The 24,998-nt window shown below is 45.0% G+C and overlaps 3 protein-coding genes across 9 annotated transcripts in view; all 3 read right to left on the reverse strand.

Moving 5' to 3' along the window:
• The window catches only part of wnk4a (WNK lysine deficient protein kinase 4a), a 48,928-nt gene extending 33,058 nt beyond the window's left edge, over positions 1-15,870 (reverse strand). Inside the window, exons 1-2 of one of the 4 annotated variants that reach the window (XM_086196476.1) lie at positions 15,751-15,870; positions 13,048-13,715 (exon numbers count right to left, since the gene is read on the reverse strand). In XM_086196476.1, coding sequence (XP_086052602.1) covers positions 13,048-13,683 — 636 coding nt within the window. In that variant the 5' untranslated portion in view covers positions 13,684-13,715; positions 15,751-15,870. Of the gene's footprint in view, positions 1-5,212; positions 5,550-13,047; positions 14,092-15,750 lie in introns of those variants that run through there. The other 3 variants (XM_086196475.1, XM_086196477.1, XM_086196478.1) reach the window with 3 other exon arrangements.
• On the reverse strand, positions 13,576-19,505 carry vps25 (vacuolar protein sorting 25 homolog). Of its 2 annotated transcripts, XM_086196485.1 has the most exons (7): positions 19,398-19,505; positions 17,846-17,991; positions 17,371-17,424; positions 17,182-17,270; positions 16,752-16,827; positions 15,751-15,870; positions 13,576-13,715 (listed from the first exon to the last, which is right to left on the reverse strand). In XM_086196485.1, the coding sequence occupies exons 1-6, from the start codon at positions 19,442-19,444 to the stop codon at positions 15,755-15,757; spliced, it is 528 nt and encodes a 175-aa protein (XP_086052611.1). In that variant the 5' UTR covers positions 19,445-19,505; the 3' UTR covers positions 13,576-13,715; positions 15,751-15,754. The 2 variants fall into 2 exon arrangements, with proteins under 2 accessions (XP_086052611.1, XP_086052612.1); XM_086196486.1 differs by lacking the exon at positions 13,576-13,715 and having other exon boundaries at positions 14,184-15,870; positions 19,398-19,444.
• A 578-nt stretch (positions 19,506-20,083) lies between these two features.
• The window catches only part of arhgap27 (Rho GTPase activating protein 27), a 28,224-nt gene continuing 23,309 nt past the window's right edge, over positions 20,084-24,998 (reverse strand). For 2 of the 3 annotated variants that reach the window (XM_086194941.1, XM_086194942.1), the window contains 9 exons: positions 24,848-24,949; positions 23,996-24,094; positions 23,083-23,188; positions 22,792-22,917; positions 22,310-22,408; positions 22,159-22,236; positions 21,894-22,025; positions 21,647-21,752; positions 20,139-21,563 (listed from right to left, as the gene is read on the reverse strand). In XM_086194941.1, coding sequence (XP_086051067.1) covers positions 21,386-21,563; positions 21,647-21,752; positions 21,894-22,025; positions 22,159-22,236; positions 22,310-22,408; positions 22,792-22,917; positions 23,083-23,188; positions 23,996-24,094; positions 24,848-24,949 — 1,026 coding nt within the window. In that variant the 3' untranslated portion in view covers positions 20,139-21,385. Of the gene's footprint in view, positions 21,564-21,646; positions 21,753-21,893; positions 22,026-22,158; positions 22,237-22,309; positions 22,409-22,791; positions 22,918-23,082; positions 23,189-23,995; positions 24,095-24,847; positions 24,950-24,998 lie in introns of all 3 variants that reach the window. The other variant, XM_086194943.1, reaches the window with a different exon arrangement.

Raw genomic sequence — 24,998 nt, forward strand, 5'->3', positions numbered from 1 at the left:
GTGAGAGGAGAGTGTAAATCTCTCAGCGTAGAGAAGAGATTGGAACAAACACTTTGTCCTCCAGAGGAGAGCTGCTGAACCACAGAGGCATCACAAGACGCCTGCAGGCCACGGCCTCAAGGGAATGTCAAAAATACTATCAGGTCAACAAGAGACCCAGGATAGCAGCAGCGAGGTGAAAAGAGCTTTCCTTACTTGGCCATTCCATCTAACTCGATTATGCAAGCAGGTAAAAATATGAAGGCATAGTTTCTCTGAGGCTAAATGAGGGAAGATACTTGTTTACCGGAGTGACAAGTCGTCGTAGCAACACCTCTGAACACAAAAGGCTTGCTTTTGCAAAGCTGTGCTAGCTTACCAGCCTGGGTTCACGCTCCTGATGAGGAACGCCTTGGTAACAGAGAGGCTATAATAAACAAGAAATGCATCACATGAGGTTCTTGCACTTCCATAAATAAATGGCATATATGTGCTGGTTCCTCCGCCAGCACACTGAGGACCATTATTCAAAATCGCGTGAACGTAACAAACTTTCATGTTTGGTCCCAGTTATGCTTTCTGCTGCTATCGATGTCCAACACCAAGCACTGGCAATGACAACTGAGGCTGGAATAAACTGAAAAATTCGAATAAACCTACTGAAATGAATAAAATCACCTTCAAATTTAAGGGCTGGATATTGGCAAGGAACTCACGATAGGATTTTAACATGATGTCCTGGGATACGGCATCAGTACTCGCGGCTGGAATATCGATACACATCTACTTCACCTCAATCAGCTTTATTTTAATGTTTTTAATGGGAATAGATTGCTTTTCTTGTTATTTCACGTTAATGATTTTTAACTGTCATCTTTTTTCTTTTTTTTTCAGAGCCCGGAAATTTTAGTTTTAGCTTTTCTGTGAGTCGGTATTAAAAATGTACTTGATTTTATTACCTGCGCGTCTGAAATCGATCGCAGGCCCCTGAGTTTGAATCAAACTGAAACCGTATCGCGGCAGAATTCGTGACATCGTAAAAATATTGTATTCTATTTTTAGATAATCCCAACCAGACATTGCACAAGGGTGCAAATCTTGGTTTCGGGATCCATGAAATAAAAAGTACCATCCATTACTTCTGTCAGCCTTCTGATGTCTGACTCCCTCTCATACAATAATTAAATCTGACAAGAATTACAACAGGTCTAATTTTTGTTAAATGTTACCTGTAATTACTCTGCGACTCACCTGTAGGAAACTACAGGCCTCGACAAGTTAACGCCAAACCCTATCGGACAGGTTTTAGACGTCAGGCAGATTCTTCAGATCTTCTGGCGCCACTTTTGTTGTGTTTTGTTTTTTAACAGTAACTGCTCACTGCCCCAAACACTATTTGTATGTACTTGCTTTTTGTGGTTTGTTTGAGTTTCCCTGAGCTTCACTCACTATGAAAAACAGGGAAAATATAAGCACCGGTGGAGTTCCCTTCCCTCTTTGGCTTGTGGTTTTAAAAATTAAATATAGCGCATTTATGACCCCAAATTAAATAAAGAGAGATTCCCCTCAGCATGTGTTCCTTCGCAGCGTGGGAGAGGTATACGCTAATTCATTCATTATTTGGTTAGGGTTAGGGTTAGTATTATTAAGAAATGTAAACAATTTTGTATCACAGAAATGTGGGTACTGCTTTCTAGTTAAAAAAGTATGGCTACGGCGTTGTATTAATGAATGAAGTTGCAACAAATGCTTGTGAGTTCCTCGGTCACTAATAAGCCATTAAATCCCAAGACATAAACTTGCTGTTACCGTCTGACGTGATCCGTAAAGCTCCACATGTCTGGGCCTTCTAGCTCTTTCAAAGCTTTGCTGGGAAATACCTGTAGTAGTTCTTTTGACTGAGGTACGACCAGGAAAGTGTTAGCACAAAGCCTTCTGAAGTTGTTATGACCCCAGGCTTGGCAACAGCCGCCGAGCAGAGAAGCTGTTTTCATCTCAGGGTGGTGTTTCACTTTTTATGAAGTTAAAGCTGATAAAAGCCCTCAAAGATCACTTGTAAGACCAAATATGTGAAAATAACTGCAATATTCTTTTACTGACATCGTAATTAGACGCAGGAACAACAGAGTGGTTTGTGGGTGTGGTGCTCATTCATTTGCAGTTTCGCTAGAAGGCAGAAGCAAAGCTATACTGACAAATATGGATGCTAGTAGCTTGTTGTTGCTAGCAGCTAAGCTAACATAACGCCAACTTTCACTTGAATTCTGTGCTTCATATTTACACAATTTGCTCGCTGCTGTGCTGTTTTTATTGACATTACTCTTTACGTCTACACAGAATATCCTGATCCACTTAAACATTCTTTCATGACTCTCCATTTTCTTCCACTTATCCTGCTAAAGGTCATGGGGGGGGGGGGGGCTATCCCAGCAGCCTGAGAGGCGGGGTTCACCCTGGACAGGTCACCAGTCCATGACCTAACCCCAGGGCCAACACATACAGACAGACAACCATTGGCTCTTACAGCCACGCCCACGGCCAATGTAGAGTCTGGCCGCCTGGCACAATATTCTTTAACAGTAATTGTGTGTCAAAATATCCCTTTTATTATTATTTTCTTATTTAAGAAAAGACATTTGTTTGATGCCGGCACAGTGGAGTAGTGGTCAGCTCTGTGGCCTCACAGCAAGAAGGTTCTGGATTGGAGCCCCAGCTCCTTCACGGGGTCTTTCTGGGTGGAGTCTGCATGTTCTCCCTGTTCCTGCTGGGTTCTCTCTGGTACTCCAGCTTCCTCCACAGTCCAAAGACATCAAGAGGGGACGAGGTTAATCCAGACTCTAAATTGACCGTAGGTGTAACTGGGAGAGCCAATGGTTGTCTGTCTCTATGTGTTGGCCCTGATGGACTGGTGACCTGTCCAGGGGTAAGGCTGCTGGGATAGGCTCCACCCCCACCACCCTTGACAGGATAAGAGGTAGAAAATGGATGGATGGACATTTGTTTAATACAGAATCGTACAAAAGAATACTCCATAATCCTTTAAATGGGTTTAAAAGTAAAGTGTAATGGCATTTTCATTTTGATAGAATCCAGTTTAATCCTTATCCCCAAAAAAAGAAAAGAATATTTTCATGAATCAGTGATTTTGGCAATATTTGAATACCTCGTCTTGTATGCAAGTCATTTAATTTGAACAGAGCGAAACACCGTGAAAGACCCTCAATTAGCGTCTGTCCTTGAAAGAGTCAAAACGATACTTGGAGAGCATGAATGTGAGCACCGACTCTAGAAACAAGCAACTTTACAGTTGGAGGAAAACACAAATTAATATTTTCTGTTGACTGTGAAAACACATCATAGTGTGTGTTGATTGCAACTGCAACCCCCCCCCCACCCCCCAAAACAAACAAACAAACAAACAAACAAAAAAACAGATAAAGCCATGACTGTACAGCAATGGCTGATTCATCCCAGTACCCACATGGCAGCTTGGAGCACATTTACGCTCCTGACACCTTGGTCCGACATGCTCCGTCACACACAGCTGGTTCAGAAACCACCAGAGGTTACGCCTCAGAACAGTCTTTCCCCTTACCCACTATGGCCTCATAGACCCGGCAGCTTTTAAAACCAGAGGCCTTTTGGTTTGTTTAGGAAGCAAGACTCTCTTGGGCCCATGTAGCATGACCACATGTTTTCCCCCCATACAAACAGTCGCACAGTCTCACACTGTCAATACTCAAAACATTTCTCCAAAGTTCAATGTTGACTCTTTTTCTAGAGGCCACTACAATGGGATAATTTTGCTCTGGACAAAACGAGAAAACACGAAGAAAAGAAAAGAAAAAAAAAAAAGAGTCCTCTCTGAAACTCAACTCGTGTTTGATATTTAAGACCAATTTCTTGATGTGACATCTACCACGACCCACGTCTGCAAACTGACTAATTTGGCCTCTACGTCACCGGTACGAAAAAAACGTCCCTGATTTATGTCCGCCCGGGGACCTCTGTTGCATGTCCTCTCCTCTCTCTCACTTTTCATTTCCTGTCACTTCTCTACGATTACGTAAATTCTCCCGAAATACATGGGAAAAAAGAAAAAAGAAAAAAAGCAAACAAAGAAAAATTTGCAATATGGTACAAAACACCGGAGGACATTTACAAAAGCACTGTGGCAGTTCAATGCCCAGAGCTTGGTACTTCTTAGCTCTTTGAAACATTTGGTCTCATTTTAAATCATAGCAGCGCAGATGGGCTAACCAGCGTTCATCATCATTTTTTTCTTAGATCCCATCTTCTCCAATGTTAATAAAATTAACCTTTAAATTTCCTGTCAATTTCGGAGAGGACCTGTGAGGAACCCTTTAGGAGCTAATCTGGAACACGACACAAGTGATGACAGGATATAGATGCATATTCAAGATAGAGAGCACCGTGTTCTGCTGAGGAGGTTATTCCAGAGGGACGGATCATTCTGAACGCAACTCTCCGAGGGTTCTGAGTATAAACAGGAAAACAGATTTCTTGTGAACTCAACGTGACAAACAAGAAGCAGTCAAATAGGAGTGATTGGAGTACTAAAGCGCCTGAACCTAGCGCCTAGTGAGTCGGTGCAGTTTGAGAGACCAGTGGTTGCCATCAGAGTGGCGCGATCAAAACCTGGATTAATTAAACTAAATCTCCTCCTCCGGGCCGCTTTGCTGCAACAGCATTAGCAAGTGCGAACATAAGACAACTGATAATTTCAGAGTTTTGCCCTTTGTTCATGCGAAGGAAGTTAGAGTTTCCTTTCACAAGTGGGCACCCCAACTTTGCTGCCCCCTGTTGACGATACGAAGCACCAACTTCTTCAGATTAACTACAAACTGTGGCTTCAAAATCGACAATATCACAATGCGGCAAATCTGTGATAATCACAATATTGCAAAACAATTACTAGATACATCATTGGGTTATCTTTGTAACCGAGGAGAACAAGTAGCCCTAAAAAGACAAAAAAAACAGGATTTATATATTTATTCTCTGCATTCGGGTTGTCAGTATCAAAGAATTTGGTACTAAACTGAAACAACGCATAAGAGTGCATAGTTTCAGCTTCAAGCCTCTTTAACTCTCTCTCTCTCTCTCTCACACACACACACACACGCAACTTAAACAACTTGTCAAACTGGAGCGCCAAACGGAGACAGTGGAATCTGTCTCTGACAAAAGCCGCTTTAATAAAATAAAATACCTTTTGTCTGTGTATCATCAACCCATGGCAAGAGGAAGTATCGTGATGTCCGAACTACTTAATGAAGTCCCTCACACAAAGACTCGGTCTACAGAGGGATCGATATAAAAGCAGTGACTCAGTAGAGACGCAACACTTGTGTACGTCAAAGCACGATAAGTCAGTCTTCCCAGCTGGCACACGGAGGTTCTAATGTTCTTTCCACTAACTCTTCCCGCTCTGCGGCTGGCAGAGGGGTGTATAACTCTGGTTACCCAACAAAAGACAGAAAATGAAAAATACATTTTATGAATGTGTTCACCACCAGAACGTGAGGCTGGAGGATGAAGCTGGTGTGAGTGAGGTGTTTCACATTCTCCCTGGTGTGACTTCACGGATTATATTAGATAATAACAGAAAAACAAACAAAGTCAGATTCCTGCGTTTGTATATCTCGGCAGCCCGACACACTCTGGGGTGCAGAGGTTATCTTGCTTCTTTCTCTCTCTCTTTTTTTTTTTTTTTTTGAATTAGAGTTTCTATGAGTTTGCTTTGGCTTTTGTAAACCCATTATTTTACAGCACGTGTCTTGAATGAGTGATACGGTCTGTTGAACGTCTCCCTCGTTATAAAGTCCTTCAAGTTGATTTAACAAACCAAGACAAAACCCTCCTACTGCATATTTGCCGCAGGTAAAACTCCCCTCACTGAGTCTGTCAGTCTCTGATAACAAACATGAGAAACTGTACAATTACTACTGTACTGATACTCCAGCCTCCAGTATCAATATCATAATAATAACAGAAACTTTGACACGATTTCTCTGCTTGGTCATCAACATTGCGATTTAGGCGTTAAGACAACCCAGTCGGTACGCAGCAAGTTGTAAATTCCGCTCTCTATTGAAAATTTCGGTAAATTATGTAATAATTGAAATATGTATCATATTTTATCATAATATAATGGCATCATGAGGTCCCAGCCCCCATCCAGCCCTGCTTAAGATGCTGTTGTCACATCAGAGCAGCAGGAGAGCTTCCACCAGCCCTCCATTCTCTGCATCTTCTTTGCAGGGTTGCTGAAAAGTTTGCCGCGCTTATCCCAGCATGCATCACCTGGGAGGGATGGTACACCTCTGACGGGGTCACCAGCCTTTCTGATTCCCGCTACCCACACGGAAACCCGTCAAGCGGCTCCAGCTCCAACGCATGCAGCCTTGGCACGGCAGCGCCGCGCTATCGACGCTGTTGTCTGGCCTCAGCAGTGAGCGCAGGCTGTATGATCCCCGTATGCTATATCTGGCCCCGCAATCACACTGAGTACAGTTTTATAGGTTACACAGTATGGCCTTCCGTTCTGGGCTGCACGGAGCTCAAGCAAACAAACAAACAGCCTTCACGTCAAAGTGACGTGCTGGCAAATGTAAATGTAGGCTATCGTTCCGGCCCCCTTCACTCTCTCCTCCGAGAACACTCGCTGGCCCTGATAAGCTGGATCTAGCTGCACCGTGGGCCTTGCGAGGAAGGGCATTGTTGATGTTGGCTACAGTGGAACTGATAGGAAACCCACAGCTTGTGTTATGTCACCTAACACAAGCCGCATTCAGATAAAGGTTACACAGCCGGGCTTTTATGAGGCCCACGCTAACATGAGACAGACCGGCAACAGAATTCAAAGGTTCGTGCCAAAGTGGATTTATGATTTGTTGTTCAACCCCGTACGTTGGAATATAAACCGCAGAGGTTTTAATAAGGTTTACAGCTTTAATTGAATCTGGTGTTATATGAAGCTTTAAAAAGAGAAGAGGTGCGACCATGAGCTCACTCTCACCGCTCAGGTAAGAGTTCCAAGTCTTACTACAGGAGCACTGACGTAAATCGCCTCCCACCACACCCCGCCTCCTTCCGTTTGTCCTCAGGTTACTCAGCGGCGTTTCATTTCCTCATGCATTGACTCAGTATCAAAGCTTGTATATATTAGCGTAGGTTACCATCAGAATGAAAATGCTGGATGGACATTAGCTTGCCATTCACAGAATAAACTCACTACTTAATGCAGAAATGTATTTGAACAGCAGTTCAGATGTTACCCAACATCACGTCACCCGCAGCTCACAACACAATTTCTGGGTGCGTTCCTTGTGAAGACCAACCCAGAACAGATAAATGTTTTATGACATAACAGTTACACGCTCACTACAGTCCAACTGAATAGCAAAGGGGGCGCCCATCCCTGAAAAAGTGTGTTAGCTCCTTTCTACAAAAGGCAAAAACCACCTCAGGTGAGCTAAAAAGCCCTTTTTCCTGATCACGCTTTCAACAGCAGAATGTGCTCGAGTTGCTATGAGTACTCTTGATACCTTAAAGCACATTTTTAAATACATAAAGGACAGCGGCGGATGCGTCAATGTGGGAATTCTTCACTACAAAATATTGGCCTATAAGTAAGGCAGTGCCTGTTGATCTTGAGGTTCTGACTTCAATCTTTGACCCACTGCTGACGTGACTGCTACCTGCCCCGCCCCTTAATGTCCTGCCTCACGAGCGCATCCATCCATACAGTTGATAGATTTCATTTTCTTTGAGATCCTGCCTCGCTGTCAGCTGGCTTCCTACGCTCGGGTATAACTGAAACTGTTGACGCTCTCGTCAAGTTTAGGAAATACACCTCTTGACCTTGGACTAAAGGACACTTTGTTGGCACAGATTTTTAAGACTGAATGCTAAACCAGAGAGTTTGGTGCCAAGACTATCAAGACATCAGCTGTTCTTCATCTTTTTTTGTGTGTGTGTACAAACTGCCTAAAAGATTCTTTTAGACTTCACTTCACCTCCCTGATAGCTGCCCGACGCAACGAAACCTCAACAAAGGCTTACTGGATCCTGACACCCGAGGTTTGTTAGCTGCTGAAAGATCCCGTCCCCCTAGCACAAGCTGGTCTTTCCTAATAACACCGACGGTGTTGAAAATCCAGGCCTGCCGATGCTGTTCAGTGAAAGAAAGCGTGTTGGATGAATGAGTTCAAGTACACCAAAGCTACTGTGTGTGGTGGAGGGTGAAGGACGCCGCCCTGGAATAATAAGATCAGGTACTGTGCAACTGATGCCCTTTAAAAGGACGCAGCAGAGAGGATGTTTGCCTCGGCGCACTCATCCTGACCAGTTACTCAGTAGCTGCCTGCGTTCACGCTCCCACCAGCTCGCCGCGAGCTTGACTCCACTCAACTTTGTGGAACTGAACGTCACAAAGATGTAACAGGAGGCTGTAAACTCTTCGCTTGCGTGCTGTCCCGTGTTGACTATTGGGAGGGGGACCACACAATGGCTCATCCATTTTTTATCACTTCCACATTCCCTTCAAAGCCTGTACAGCGCCTGAGTCATCAGTGAGCCTGTGGGGGAGGGGTTGCTCAATAGCTGACACCTGGATCCCTGCAGCAGCACCAGGTAGTTTAGACTCGTTGCTAAACCTCGTCACCGCTATAAAACCCTTCCCGGTTCCAATTTTGTAGAGGACGCCCTTAATTTCTCACGGTAAAAAGTATTATAGAAGAGTTAATTGTACACAAACATTGATCGATGTGGCAACACGAAGCACTCAGGCGCTGACAGGCGGAGAAGGTGGCTAACGAGGGGAACTGGACTTGATCCCGTCGTCGCCTTGGTTCTTGTGCCTGGACCTGCACGGCTGAGCCTCTCCACCAACAAACAAACACAAGCAGCTTCACCAGGACAACGTGGCTGCGGCGCGCCGTCCAGGATGAGGTCTTCAGCTCATTCGACAGGGAGGAGGAGTCTTGACTTCATTAAAAAGTGACAGGTTTGGCAAAGGCAGCGGAGTTCATTCATTTTTCACTTTGACAGAGTTCTTCTGAGGTCAAGCCTGATCTGAAACTCTTTTTTTGGAGGGGGGGGGGGGGTTAATATATTTTTTTTTTAAATTTTGTTATTCTTTTTAATTACACATTAAATATGATTATTTGTGGATTTTTTTTGCCACAGTAGCTACATAAAAGCACCATTGGGGCTCCATTAGATAAGAGAGAGAGAGCGGAAACAAAGCAGCAGCCAAAACACTGGATATTAATATCCAGAACTCCGCCAGTGCTTGACCGTCAATATTAGAGAGCATAAACAAATAAACCCCGCATCAGAGGTGATTATCTCTTAAATGTGGCCATTTAACTCCAAAGATATGACAGTGGACAGGATATTAATGCTTTCTGGTTGGCAAACTGTGTGGTAACTGTTTCTAAAGAACATCAAATACACGTTTTTCATTCCTATGTTGACCTTTCATGTCTCAGCCACCATGAACGCTCACGCCAGTCAGGCCTGGAGGCACCTATCAATTTAGAATGTTGCTCATATTGAGCTCTTATCGTCAGATAACTTCTTGACGGAGCAAATACTCCCCAATAGAAGTCAACAGGTGCCGGAAACCAACAAAATCTGAAAATGGAATTACAATCGAAAAGAACCAGCCCCCTGAAATCGAAGCTCCTTCATCCTTGACTTCAGCTGGGATGAGTGCTGGACCACTGGTGATGTCATCCCGTGACACGCTTATATAACCAAAAAAACACCAGCACCAGCACCACCACAAAAAAAAAAGAAAAAAGACACAGCTATTATTTTGAATGCGTCTACACAAGCGGTGCAGAGATGACTCTGTTTCTGTCAAAGGTTTCTTTATAAATGCTTTCCATCTGACGCCAGCTTAAGTTTGTCTGTTTGAGTTGAGTCAATTTAACTGCATTTCTCTTTGTAACCAAGCGATTACAGACCGCAGCCACCAGACCTTTTAGCCAAATGTTGCGGCGCTAGTTTTGCTTCCTTCGTTGTTCCCACGCCATGTCTGTCTGAGCCGTGTTGGGTCAGGATGTTGCTAACAGAGCAGCTCTGACTCCAGAGTGCAGAAAGTCCTTTGAACAATTCGCCGAGGTGGATGAACATTCAGCCTGTCTGGTGTTTTTAACACCACGCAGGCTAACTCGGCTGCTGCGCGTCGCGGGAGCATCTCGATGCATTGTTTAGTGAATGTGTGTTAAAAGGTTCCCGCGGTCGCCGCCCCTGCTTCACTTAAACAACACTGACATTAAGTTACTGTACGCGCCAGAGAACGAATGTGAGCGAGGCTTTTAAACACCGGCAGGCAGGCGCTCTGCGGAGCGGCTGATCTGAACGACCTGATGGTCACAGCTCCGGTGTGGGGACACGTATTTAAAAGAGCTCAAGGCATTTCTACCTGACTTGTAATGACGCACCTTCCGACTGCTTCTCCGTCAACATTACACGAGTGATTGTTTAGCCACCACAGACTTTGTGTTCATTTAAGCAACCCGGGGAACGCCGAGAGGACGGGCCGGTAGCGCTTTAAGTCCTTGTGAGGTCAACTTATCACAACCATATCAACAATGGCTCCCTTTAAGCTTATTAGGAGTGATTAAGGAGCTTAAACTGACTCATGTTTCAAGTAAAGAGATGAAAAGTGCGCTTGTTTCCAACACAGCTGTGGAAAAAAAATGCACTTTTCATGACACAAAAGCGGCTTTAAAAGTCAGAGCGCAAACACAGAGGGACCCCTGCTTGTGTTTGCCCCGGGGTGTCAAAAATGGAGGCTAACAGCGCAGGTGAGGGGCCATCTGTGCCTCCTCCAACAAACACCTGTTGTGTGAACTGACAGGTGGGCTCTTGAGGCAGGCGGCGGCTGCTGCTGCTGGAGCTTTAGCCCCGGGGGCAGATTCACCTCACCCCGTGTAATCCGTGACTGCCTCGGCCTCCCTCAGAGCTTAAACCTCACACTACCTCATGTGCATCTTTTCTTAAGCGAATCGCGGGAGTGCTTCCGTGCACAGCAACATCTTAAAGGAACACGCCAGCTTTTTGGGAAATTATTTTTTTTGTCATGTTGTCTTTTTTCAGAGTCAGAGAATGCGATAGATACCCTTCTTTCTTTTGTGTGCAATAGGGAGCCGAGACCCACAGAGACCAGCTGACAGCCAGTTAGAATGGTAGCGAAAGGGCAGGTTAGCGTACCTCCACCCTGCTCGCTCAGCTCCTACAACCTCTAAGTTCCCCCTCTGTTTAGATAAAGTCCAGGATCTTGGTTTACCTAAGAATAATCAGCCTCTTACAAAGTTAGCCATGATTAGCGGAAGCTGTGTCAAATCCCTGCGCCCTCTCCAGGAAGTAGTTCCGGCTGTATTTTTAAAGTATCGATCTTACAAATGTTATCTGCAACCCTGGTCCTACTAATGCAGGCAAAGACTGTTTTGCAGGAAAGAGTACATGCTAACTGTTTGACTGAGGTAAGCTAACACTTCCCATCCACAACCATTCATTGTGCTAAGCTAACTAGCAGTCAACAGGACTGTGTGGGTCTCAGCTCCGTGTCCGACGTCCGGAGAGGAAGACAAATTTAAAAAGTCTGCACCTTCCTTTAAAAACAATTCTTCCAGAAATGTTCTGATCTGTCAGGAAGTAAAGTCAGCAGGAATGTAGGGCACTGCCAGACGGTTTAGAGGGCAGGGAGGCACAACTTCTCACCTAAGAAGGATAACGTGGTTGCCAGACACTGATACCGATGCACGTCATGCCTAACAGCAAATGTTAAGAGTGGACTTAAAGCTTAAATCTTTAAATCCTCCACTGTGCTATCAAACCAAGCTGGAGAGGTGGCAGCTGCTCGCCGGGCTGTTTGGTGCCTGCATGCCAAACTCTGTGGCATAAACTGACTGACACCTTTTACATCACAAAGACAGATCTCATGTTTACACGTGAGCATAAACCCTCTGAAAGAGCGGATCACCCTGCCAGCCGCACTCACGGAGTCGTTTTAGCGCCGTCGTGCAGGATGGAAACACTTCAGGGAACGAGCGTCACCGTCGCCATCTACAAATACAGCAGCAGAGGTGATCTACTGCCTGTTGATTGTTCCCTCACGTGAGGCTTCGGGAGAGCTCGCCTGGTGTCACTGGTTGTTAATGAAAACAGAGATTAGAGGGGATCATGGCGGGCAGAGTGGTTCAGTCGGAGCTGGCTGCTGGCAGGATGACCTGGGTTACCGTGAACAGGCCTGACACAGCCCCACTCAAGGTCACTGAGGAATAACATACTCCAGATTAGCCGCTTCCCATCGACCCTGCTGCCCCAGAGGAGGAATAAGAGCTGGCAGCCGGTAGAGAAAGTATTCATCTATACCTGAGAGGAGTTTTATATGAGCTCATGAACGTAGGTGGGGTTGCACTGATGTATCAGCGGTGTATCGGCCGGCAGCGAATAAAAACAGCTTCCCAGATGCAGACAGCAGCGGGCAGCAGTCACGTGCTGGTGTAACAAGCTGTTTCAGGATTGTCCTCAAAGACGGCGCCAGGAACTGCTTCCTAACAGTTAAATCATATTTTCTGGGGGGGGGGGGGGGTTGTTTTGTTTTGTTTGCTGAACACACACACACACACACACACACACACACACACACACGAAGGGGAATAAAGACTCCCATCGGAATCCAGAAATTCAGTATCAGTGCATCATTCATACATAGCACAGCTGCCCAAAGTGGAGTCTGCAGTCCAAATTTAGCCCGCAAAATGAATAAATATAAAATAACAGGCCTGACAATCAAAGAATACAGAGGAACTCCCCCTGAATCACTGTTCATGCTGGACATCCTCTTTAAAGAAGGAGGATCCCTCATAGTTCATTACTTTCATGTGTTGATGCAGCGGCTGAGTGACGTTTTTGTGCAGGAAGTGAGTTTGATGCACAATAAGACAACAACAAGCACTTTAACCCCCCCCCCCCCCCCCCCCACACACACACACCCCTGATAGAGTGTGACTGCGGAGGTCCTACCTGGAGCTCGCACCACGCCACCTCCACCGTGGTCTCCGTGTCCAGCCCCTTGTAAACGGTCTTGAAAGACCCCCTTCCAATCTCGATGTTGAATTTCAGGTATCTGCCATCAGGGGAGGTCGCCACGGCTTTGGTCTCCACGTCCTCCTTCTCCTCCTGCTCCCACTGAGCATCGAACGGGATGCGGGACGAGATCTTGAGCTGTTTAGAACTGTTCAGTTCGTTGTCCGAGTCCGAACTGGCCTCCTGAGCCCTGGATCTCGGTACGGGTTGCCAGTTGTCGCCCAGGGAGCCAGCGTCCGCGTCTTGGTTGCAGGGGGGCGTGTTGGAGCTGGTTCCCGGGCTCGAGATGGGGGACGGTGACTGCGGAGACTCGTCGGTCTTCTCATCCTCTGCTCTGGACTCGGTCAGCGTCAGGATGTTCTCAGCGGACCAGGACAAGGCTTTGGAGAGGGCGCCGCTGTAAAGAGGCGAGTCGATGTCCATGCTGATCTTCTGCAAACCGTAAGAGTTCCTTCGCGCGCCCAGGCCGTGCGCCCTGAGCACGGACGGCACGCGGGACAGACAGTCGTCGGTCATATCCACGGGGAGGCCCGGGAAGCCGCGTCCCGGTATCTCCACCTGAGCGTGTGACATAGTAGCGAGCAGGTCCAACACCTTTGTTGAGCCTGAAGGTGGAGAGGAAATTCAGGACAAGTAAAGAGTATCGTTACTTTGAGCCCTGCGTTACTTTTCAAACAAATACCAACCACAAAATAATCCCGACTAGTGAGTAACACTTTACCTGCAGCTATAAAATATACATAGATTGAATACTGCATTTACAGCTTGAATAGACGTGTACTTACTGGTCACAGCTGCTGCGTAAACGCACTTTAACGCATTTTCCCAAACGAATAATCCACGTTTGCAGCTTCTCTCCACTTTCCAAAGTCCTCAGCCATAACCTCCGATGGAAGGACGGAGCTCGGCTATATCAACAGAGCTCCAGAGGCTGTGCGTCCCGAGCGCTCCGGCTGCGCGCTCCCGACTCCGCCCCCTCGCCGCGCGAACCAGCCAGGGAGCGTAACATTTATGAGGGAAATGTGGAAATGTGCCAGCTGATCCTCCGCGGGGTTTTAAATAAAAATAAAATAAAATAAATCTCATGATTTGACGTGGGAACGTTTTTACGGTCAATGGCACTTCTGAGGGTCAGAAACTGAGATCGAAAAGTCTCAAGTCTTCATTTTTACCTTTTAATCTCATTATTTGACATTAAATAATTAGGATTCACCACGGGAACATTTTTTAATTATAACCAATGCAACTGTACAGAACACGTGTGCCTTACCTCGCCATTTTGCACCGCACAATTTAAATTGAAATTTACTACATTTCTTGTTGTAGTATTTTCCACTTTGTATATAATTCTTTTTACTTGTACAGGATTTTCAACTTGTTTATCCATGTCTACATCGGAGTTATCTGACCATACAATGACAATAAACGCGCTCCATTCTTTTTCTTTTCCAGGCACCAGTGGGCGTCATCATGAAGCAGGTCGTGTCACGTGAGCTGGCTCAGACAGCATCTATTAACGATTATTTGCAATATTTCCTGATGACTTTTTTTCACAAAATTGGCAGCGGCAGCGGGAGGGCGCCGCGCTCCGCTTCCGAGGCTCCCTCATTGATCAGGACGACCCCTCCTCCATTTTCTGAGTCTTGAGGCAGCAAAAGATGAGTCACGTCACTCCTCGGCCTGTCCTCGTCTGAACGAGCCGGACCGAGGGAGGAGAGGTTGCAGTGGACGACCTGGCCTGCAGAGGGAGCCACACTGAGAGGCTGAGACTCAACTTTTATCAGGCGAGGCCACATTTGAGCTCCACCTGTGGCTCTGCTAGCAGAGAACGCAGAATCCCCTGGAACTCCATCTACCCCGCAGGCGGGAACACGGTGCGTAGAACATGACGTGGCCGGACTATCCAGTGCGTGGAAGAGCGGCAGGCGGGTTGTGGATCACGCAAACGTTCTGTTTGACACACATCTCAGTCACATGCAGGCATGCCGGGCACACACGGAAGAATCCAACGTAGCAAATTTCTGATTTATTTGTCTACAGAGTATGAAAACAACAAAAGAGGCTGAATATCGACAGAGAGGAGAACAAGAGTCACAGTAGCTGCTGCACAACGAGAGAAGGACAGCGACCTGCACACGGAGTCCACCGCCGCTCCACTCAGCCAGGCGGCGCTCCGCCCCGGAAGCGTTTACTCTCGGAAAAAAAAAAAAACCCAAGTGTTCTTTTTCTGGGATTTCTTGGAGGTGTTTGGTTGGAACAGAGGAGCAAAAGCCGAGCGAAGGTCCAGAGCGAATTATAGTCACTTGTTAAGAGAGAAAATGGAGTAAAACCAGTCCCCCCCCCCAAAGGGTATTCATGACCGATTGAGTTTGTCTTGTTTCCCAGGCAACAAGCAGGAGGTTGTTTTTTTTTCTTTTTCCATTGATTTTGGTTCTCTTCCATCAAAAACAAAAAACAAAAAAACAACACTTTGACAAACCTCAAGGCGATCATCGAAGGACCGGCGTCCGCTGACCTCTCGCAGCCTTCGATGGCTACGTGTTCAAAATTCGCCGGTACGGTGGAATTTGAGGGCAGACAGTGTGTGTGTGTGTGTGTGTGTGTGTGTGTGTGTGTGTGTGTGTGTGGCTGCAGCAGCACCGTTTCAAAAGAATTTGACGCCGCCTTTCACGTCGTCCATGGTGATGATCTCGGCTTTGCCCTCGGTCTGTAAGGCCTGCAGCGAGCGCAGCAGCATCCACTCCTCCAGCCCGTGGAACTCTGGAGGAGGAGAGCAAGTTCACACAGGAAGGTTCTCCACAGATAGAAACCTACATGTCCACGTTGGGAGTTTGAAAAAGTGACATCCTACTCCCAAAACATTTGAACAATCCCATCAATCATTTCTTCATGGGTTGTTTTCTGGTCCTAAGGAGCACCATTAGCAGTTGAGGCTAGATGGAAAAAATGACAATTTAATGGTGCATCCCTGGAAAATCGAGACGAGAACAAACAAATAAATAAAAACAAAGAAACTGCACGGTGACAAAATATTTAAAAGAAAAAAATGAACACAGACAGAGGCCTCACTTATCAGAACCAGAGGCAAATTTTGACTGATTAAATAACCCAGAGAAATAAAAAAAATCTAAGCTTTTTTTCTTAAAAAAAAAGGGATTGTTCTAGAGGTCTCGTTTGAAATATGTCCTCAAATTACAGTTTTTAAAGCCTCAAAGTTTGTCTGATACAAAGATATTGCTTTATAAATTCTGCGTTCCTCGGTGGAAGTGTGATCGCCTCTGCTGGGAGCTGCAGCCGTCGACAGGAGCAGCAACAGCTCAGCCCCGTCGGTGTGGTTTTCCAGCATTTACACAGACGAACGTACCTGATGGGCGTGGATTTCATTTTTTGTTAATTAAACGATCGAAGAAATTCCGTTTATTTCATGATTCATGCCATCAGATCTGTGCTCTGACCCACAGAGTCACGTTTGTTGTCTTTGTATCACAGATTTTGCAGTGCTGACGCAGTAAAAATGAGCGGAGTTCAACAACAACAAAGCCAGAAACTCTGCTGAAGGGTTAGCGAAAGGGTTGGTTGAGGAATCGCACCGTGGACGCATTTCACCTCGCTGACATCGTGTTTGATGAAAAGATCCGTACCTTCGCCCTCCGTGTCGCTGCCGTTGGACAGCTCGTACAGCGTGTAAACCGAGTTGACCATCCCGTTTTTGGAAACCTACAAACAAGACAAAAAGGTCCGGTTAGCTGAGAACGACTCAACGGCAACGCAACATCATCACCACGCTGTGGTTTCTGCATCTTCCGGTTTGTGTCAGAGGTTGTATTAGTTCATCGATTTTGTTTGTCCGTTTTTATTCGCATGTGCTTGAAAATCGACAACGAAAGAGTAAAGTACGAGCACATCAAAGAGGCTGGACTTCTTCACTGCTACTTGAGCGACCGCTGCGTGTACTTCTGACAGCTCTGTAGTAACAACAGGAGCGGGCAGCGGGGAAGGAGGCCGTTTCCATGCAGCGTGAGCCGTTACTTCTGCTTGCCCTCCGGGCAGCACGTGTCTTGGGGGACTCACCCACTGATAGATCAACTTGCCCCACTCCTCAGGCCGCCTCCACATGACCAAACACCTGGACTTGTTCTTGTCCAGCCACTCCAGGTTCCCTGGAATCACAACAGACTTTGAACACTGCTGGCTGCGATTCAGACCCGCAGCCAGGTGCTTCCCCTCTTGATGAGGAGGACGGTGTGAAGGACCACTTACCTTTTTTCCTCAGATCCTCAAACACAATTTGAATCGCTTCGATTGACAGTTTTCCTGTGGGTCAGTTAAGGGCTGATCCAGACTCTGGTTCACACTCATTTCAGCCGAGTTACTGACATGACTTTTCTGCACATGACAGGCAAATTTCCTGACCGCAGGTTCCCTGAAGGATCTCTTTATACATGGAGAATTCACCGAGGACTCCAGGTCAAACTGTGGCCATGTGTTTAAGTCAAATTTAGTCTGATACAACAAAAAGAACGACATTCACCGATCTTAACCGAAGTAAATGTACTACAACCCGGCCTTGTTCTATAAAGACTTGAAGCCAACACTCATATCCTGTCAGTAAAGTGTCATCATACATCCCCATAAAAGGAAGCGGCCTATAAAACATTGAGTAGCGGGCTCTACAAACACGAGCGCTGTGAGGAGAGAGGATCCGGGCTCAACCTCAGGTGCACGGTCAGGATACGTTCTATCTTTTTATTGTGGAACACGGGGCTCTCCTGGGCCTCCATGACATCCAGGGTGTAGAGCTTGTGATGGCGGCAGTAAGACAGAGCCAGGGAACACCATGCTGCCAGCTGCTTCTGTCTCGTGTCAACATTGGGCTGTAGCCTGTCCACAGAAAAGAACTTTATTAGGTACACGATACTCCAACTGAAGCAGTCCTGCAATAAATCCTGCCTGCAGGTGGGGGCGCCAGGTTCAGTTCTTTCTGGCATGCCTCAGAATCGTCCCTGCTTCCTTTACTATCTCTCTGAAACCTGCCCCATCTTGTCTTTCATTATCTGTGTTTCCTCCCCTGTTCTCCCTACCAAGCTGACCGTCAGTCCAGAGTTACAGCAATCATTCAACCAGCCGATCAGGGGAGTAAAAATCCTGAGCATATTTGCTGGTTCCAGGCTCTTAAACATCAAGATTTGCTGCTTCACTGTGACGATGAGAGAAAAAGCATCTGAACACGTCAGCCGGGGCACCGATTGTCCATATTTTCATTACCTTTTATTGACTAAATCATAAATCAGTTGTACACCAAATTACCCTCAGATTAGGCAGCAATGACATCATCACTGGTTACAGCCCCACCGATTCAGCAGGAAGTCAAGGACGATGAGGTAACGGGTGAAGCATCACAGAATGCCAGTGGTTCTAGCAGGCCCAGATTAGTCAGCACTCTAAAGAACTGGACCAGCTACCGAGGGAATAAAGGCCCCATTTTTACTGACTTCAACAGGAATTTATAGGCTGCCATTTTTTAAGCTTCTGGAGATTTTAAGCAATACAAGTAACACAGCGTGTGTGTTTACATGGCCACTGAGGGGGTCGCCCGTCTGCTTTGCCTGCAGCAGGACTTCCACCTAAACTCAGCCATGAAAATCAGCTCTGCAGCAGGTGGTGTTACACTGAATTGTCCCCCCCCCCCACCGATTGTGTAGAGTCAAAACATCAATAATAAAAGTCTGCTGGGGTCAGCAAATGGAGAGGACAGTTATCCTCTCAGTCAATATCCAAATATCAGTGGTGCATGAACCAAAATGCGCAGGGTCACGCATCGATGTCAGAGCTATCGATCCAGAGAGTACGACCATGACAATAACACAAGGTTTGCATTAGAATACAAGGCATAAATTTAAAAAATGGTAAAAGAATTTAATGGCCCACTGAAATGTCTGAATTTGGTGAAACCAATGGTTCGTAATCGAGTAAATATATTGTGAGATTTTATTAGCTGCCACTTTAAGCCGAGGCAGTATTCGCTACTTGAAGAGCTAACTAGCTGTGGCTAGCCGCCTCGGTCACATACAAAGCAGTGACATACTGAGATGTTGACGGTTTTAAGCATTCAAATGGTGTTGACCCTGGTTCGTAAACACACTTCCCTAGCAATCCGTGTCGCTTAGCCCATTAGCCAGCTAACATGATGCTAGCTTCAACATCAACACGTTTCTGCTAAAAACAAGTCAGTGATAGCGGCCAATTAGTTGGCTGGCGTCAAAATAGCGTTCGAGATGTGTACTCACGTAAAAAATGGTGGGAAATTATACTGCCAGGGCCACTCAAAACTCATTGCAGTTGATGCGGTGTTCACAGCTGACAGCTTCCGGAAGCGAGTGCCACCTCAAATGTTTCCGACTAACTACACAGAGCGGAAAATAAGAACAAATAGTACCGCTAAATAAAATAAAGATAGTACGCACTGAACATTTTCATGAATGTGTTTTAGGAAAATAAAAACATATCCGTGCAAACTTTTAGCAGAATTAAATAACATCATAAAAGCGATTTGAATTAAATTGCTGTAAAATAAATGCGCACACTCAGTCCGTGTACAGTGCTTTATTTTTTTTCTTCCATTCATGTCAGGTTTTTTAAAATAAGTGAAGTGTGGTGAAACACTTTCCGTCATTTGATTTTCATTGTATTTTTACAGGAAGCTCGTTGCAATATGCAACTCCACCGCTAGATGTCTCTAAAACCACACAGGTCCTTTAAACTGAAGTGAAAATGTCTGCATGAAAACCTGAAGACAATAACTGACCTGCTTTTGCTCAAAATGCTGACACAAACCCACGTAAAGACGTGATTCATGAAATGTAGAAATGAAATAGAAGATATATTAATCTAACATTTACTATGTATGCGGCTTATTCGCACATGTTTATGATAGCACTGATGTGCTTTTATTGGAATAGAATTCCAAAAAAAAAATGCCCTTTTAATTTTTTTCATATGGAATCTAAATACTTCTTCCAATTAAAATTACTTATATATTTTTCTTGAAATCTATAGTTGTATAAAGATGTTTAAAAGTATGACTTTAACTCCCAAAACACCCTTTGAAGGAAAGACATGAGCGGCACATTCTTCCTTTTTTAACAAAGTTATTTTATTATTGAGTAATTTTTCGACACCTTTCAGCATAAATATGCCATCTATTTCTATTTACACGGCAAACATCTGTAGTATTCACTTCTGTTTTCTTCTCAGACTTTTTCTTCCTGCTAACATTAACACTAATTTATATTTCTACATAATTATTAAACAGTTTCTGCAAACACAGCATGATCGAATAATGGTTTACAATTCTGGTGAAAACAGTCTATAGCAAAGTGTGAAGTATTCTATATTATTGTTTACATCACAGCAAGTTGTTGGTATTAATATCTTTTATACATTTCTATATTACAACAAAACCCAGGAGTGAAAATGAGACTGAAAAAAAAAAAGAAGGCAAAGCAATATTAGAATACAGTCTCAGTTACTGGCATGAGCTTGATCCTATTTAGAAACCAAAACACTATTCAAACACCAATAATCTTTGTAAAAAACAAAGATGGAAGCAATAATTGATCGTGATTTAAAGAGAGTATTAATGCATCTGTCTAGCTTTGACCTGGATTCTACTGCTGCTGCTATCATCATAGACAAAGCAAAACCCATTAAAAAAAAAGAAAAAAAGATTTAAAATAAAGAAATAAACGTCTGGAAAGTGACTGATGAGATTAAGACAACTGGTCTCAGGGAGCCAGAGCCATCTGACGCGGTCGCTCTTCCACCCAGCGACAAACAGGAAGCTGCTGGGGGACTCGTTCACTCCTACAATACTGACGGTTCTCACAGCCTCCTGCAGCGGAAATCTGGACAAAACAGGGTTAACACACACACACACCTCAGATATTCTCAACAAAGACGACCTGGAGACCAAACTAGTTTGATACTGTTTAACTTGAAATAGCAAAAAAAAAAACCACACAAAAAAAAAAAACAGAGCCCTGGAGGGGCAACAAGCAGAGGGTAAAAAATGCAGTGGTCATAAGATATAAACGGGGACTTGAAATCAATTAAATTGTGGGAACAAGTTAGCTCTCACAGCCACTGCTACTCCGACATTCTGTAGCTTATTGTTTCAGAGGGTTTTCTGGAATAGACGCTGCTCTCTGTGTGCATGTAGAAAGAGAAGCCAACACTTCAAATTACATTCAGGCTAGAGGGGCACAGTTTGACTGCCTTAGCTGGAATGGAAGATGCGTTCATATTCGTTAAGGATGAACTCCACTATCTGGTTCTGAAAGACCATGTGCATCGCGATGTTGGCCGACTCCATCTCTGGCCGAAGCAGCGTGGGCCCGAACACGATGGCCACGTTCTGCACAGTCATGCGATTGTCCTCCCCGTACTGAATGACCCTGTCAGAGAAAAACAAACCACGTGTTGTTTTTCTTCCAACTTTACACACGCAGCAGTCAGGAGAACAAACAGGGACGTATACCTGCGCAAATGCCCGAAAAGCAGCTCCATGGTGTCATGATTGGCTGGGGGCAGCGTTTTGACCAGCTCATAAATGCAACACACTTTTGTGTTGTAATCAGGAATTCCTGGGAAAAACAGGTAAGCATTGTGATAAATGTAATTAATAACCCACAGGCTACCGAATGAACGTTTCAATATTTGTTGAATTTGAGGTTATAATCCGAGGGACAAAATATTTTGATTTATTGATTCAAAAATCTTCTCACTGATGGCTGTGATGAACTTATGAAAGTGACTATAAGGAAAAAGTGGCTCAGGAAGCTCCCGGAAAAACAACTTCAGCGCCCCGGTGATGACGTGAACATCCTCCCACTGGCCGTCCTCCAGGTCCAGTTCCTCTGTGAACGAAACAGGCCTGTCAGAGTCCAGCAGGGGGCGCTAGTGTCTACAGACTGGTGAATCCTTGCACACCATGAAAGCTCCTCCAAGAGAGCTAAAAAGAATCAAACTTGGGAGACGGACGAGGTTTACCATGATCGGCCTTGAAGCGCAGCTTCTGAATGACAGCAAGGTTGCCACTAACTCTGTAGAGCCCATCGATGTCTAAACCTGCAAGTCAAGACATTATCGCCCGTTAGTCGACCGCAAAACCGCTCAGGTGAATGCTAACACAGTAGCTTACCTCTCCTTTCCACTGCTCTGACGCATTTCTCCACAAAACTAGGAACTGTGGTTCTCTCCTGTGCGCACAGGGTGGCCAGGTGGCAGCCAAACACATTGTCTGCAGTAAAACATTATTAGTCGTATTAGTAGTAATAGTAGTTTTTCGTAGCGGTATGAAGTGGAGCTGCGATGACGGAGGACACCACTGATGGCCTTTTTGAAGCCTAAATCCACCTGTAGAAGAAAAAGGTTCATGTTAATGGAGATGTTGTGCTATGAGCGAACGCCGCAGATGTGTCACTTCGACACCACCACAACTCGTGAGAATACGATGCCGCTGAAACAAGAAGAAAGTAGCCGATCAAGGAACTGGCGTGATTTACAATTTCAATATTAGAGCATGCAAGTATGGCAAAATACGGAACTGCACGGCTGAAAATAAAAAGCAGAAATGTTCAGCCGGCCAAAATGAACGCAGGGGGATTCTGGGTTCCTGAATACCTCGGATGTAGCCTTTCTCTTTGACAGACTGAAGTGTGGGGCGTTTCATGAGGAACTTCATCAGCTTGGTTCGAACCCTCTTCTGGTCCGTTTCCCCTGTCGAGCTGGTGCCACTCGGCCTGGAGGCTACAAGAAAGGAAAAAAATCAATTCCAGAAGTTTAACCTGCTTGTTATCATTGCTCTGTGTGCCAGATATGTCTAACTGGGTCAGATATAACGGCATAATTCATGTCACAGTGACACCAGACATGGTTTGCTTCGACTATGACGGAGAACGTGGATGAATTTACATCTTCGCCTCTCGATGCCGCCCCCTGGCTTCTCATCTCGCTCTGTGCTGGGGATCTTCTCATAGAAATCCCCGTCCTCCTCCTCAGAATGATGGTCCTGGTACTCCTGACAAACACCAGGACAGACATATTGCTCTCCACTGAAATTTTTTGTTTTTAATCAAGTTATTTGATTATTTTATTTATTTATTTTAGCAACTGTTACTTGCTGTTCAGGCTTTTGTTTTAAAGAAATGCAAATCTTGCAGAGTTCCATCAAAAGATTGATACCAGTAAGCTAGCAACTATTAGCTAGGTTTAGCTTAGCTCAGGGACACGAAACTTAAAAAAACAACAACAACAAAAACTATACCTCTGAAATGGTTTACTAGCAAACCCCAACAAGTCTTAAGGTTGATTTACACCTCATATTTTAAAAAGAAGTATTACGTGTTATTTAGTAATAACACAGCTGATAAGCAGGTGTCTCAAGTTTATGCTAAGCTACGCTAACCTACTGCTGGTGGTAGCTCCATATTTACCATACAACATGCGAGCGTTATCAACTTCCTCATCTGTAAAGTGAATAAAATCACATTTTCCAAATCTTTGAACTGTTCGTTATTTATACTGCAGAAAAAAAGCCAATAAGCTTGAGATCAATGGGGTTAATTTTAATTATCTTCACTGGCATTTCTGACAGTGGAAGAACAAATCTAGACAACAATGCAGCCTCAAAAGTAAGACCATGTCAAATCATTGTTATGAGATCAATTATAAGATAGAGAAGTCATACTCATGAATTAGAGAGATAAAATTATCAAGCAATTTTGAGCTCATAACCATGACTAACCGTGGAGATACTTCTACCTTCAAGGCAACATTTCTATCTATTTTTTTCCCCGATCAGGGGGAAACGCGCTCACATACTCACCAGCTGTCGTATGGTGTCCACCAAGACTTTGTGCCAGTCCATGATGATGCTCTCTGTGTCGTACTGAATCAGGAACTCAACGCCGTTCTTGCCTTTTAACTAGAAAGACAGAAAACATGAGATATTCAAGACAAAGTAAATAAAATCTTTCATGAAACAATGATCATGTGACTAGCGTGATCTAATTAAGCTCGCATTTATTTTCAAAAGTTGGACATTAAAATGTGGGATAATTTAGAGTTGAGAAGGAAACGGAGGTGACGTTACTTTAATATAGACTATATGGACACATAGGTAAAGTTTAGAATAAAACCATCAACCGAGACCTCTACTCACCAACGGGGAACACGTTCTGTTTTGGTTTTGCAACAAATTTCAACCCAATCAAGTTGTGGCCACGAAATGTAACTTAATGCCGCACTTTTATTAACTCCTGGCCACTGGATGTTACTTCTTACAACAGTTTGATTTAATGGTGGCCACAAGAAAACTTTGCACCCTTTGAATAATTTGAAAGGTCAACTTTTATCTTGCAGCCACAAAGTGTCGATTCTCTCCCTCTATTGTCACTCCGGGGGCCTGTAGTTCAGAGCTGGAGCCAAAACAAAGCTGGTTTTTCCAGCGTGAACTGTGACATCATCAGAGGGCGTGCCAACCGGCAGTTGTGTATCGTGCAACGCCCTCCGTTGGGGGGCTCAGAGCAGCTCTGAGGGCGTTGCACGATACACAACTGCCGGTTGGCACGCCCTCTGTTGGTGGCAGTTGTAAAGAGCCCTGAACCAGTTCAAGAACCCGTTCCACGCCGGTGAATAATAGGTGTACAACTGGGCACACGTGTCAACAAACACACACCTCTAAAACATTCTTTTTGCTGGATTTGTCCTTGGAGGCCCAGCCAATCACCGCTCCTCGCAGGTCCACCGTGACTTCTGGAACAATCTGATTGGTCTTGTTCTGTATGGAAATACAGCTGTTTACGAAACTGACGGCACCACATTCCAAG

The sequence above is a fragment of the Aulostomus chinensis genome, chromosome 23 (genome assembly GCF_037954235.1).
Source record: "Aulostomus chinensis isolate RoL2024-O1b breed Wild chromosome 23, RoL_Achi_v1.0, whole genome shotgun sequence".
Taxonomy (NCBI): domain Eukaryota; kingdom Metazoa; phylum Chordata; class Actinopteri; order Syngnathiformes; family Aulostomidae; genus Aulostomus; species Aulostomus chinensis.

What these genes read in the sequence shown, in the direction of transcription:
- vps25 (XM_086196485.1), bottom strand. Translation starts at nt 19,444, where the DNA reads ATGAGTTTTGAGTGGCCCTGGCAGTATAATTTCCCACCATTTTTTAC. An exon ending in TGAGGATCTGAGGAAAAAAG is followed by an intron (nt 17,271 to 17,370) that starts GTAAGTGGTCCT and finishes TTGTGATTCCAG; the next exon opens with GGAACCTGGAGTGGCTGGAC. An exon ending in CAGCGACACGGAGGGCGAAG is followed by an intron (nt 15,871 to 16,751) that starts GTACGGATCTTT and finishes CTCCTCCTCCAG; the next exon opens with AGTTCCACGGGCTGGAGGAG.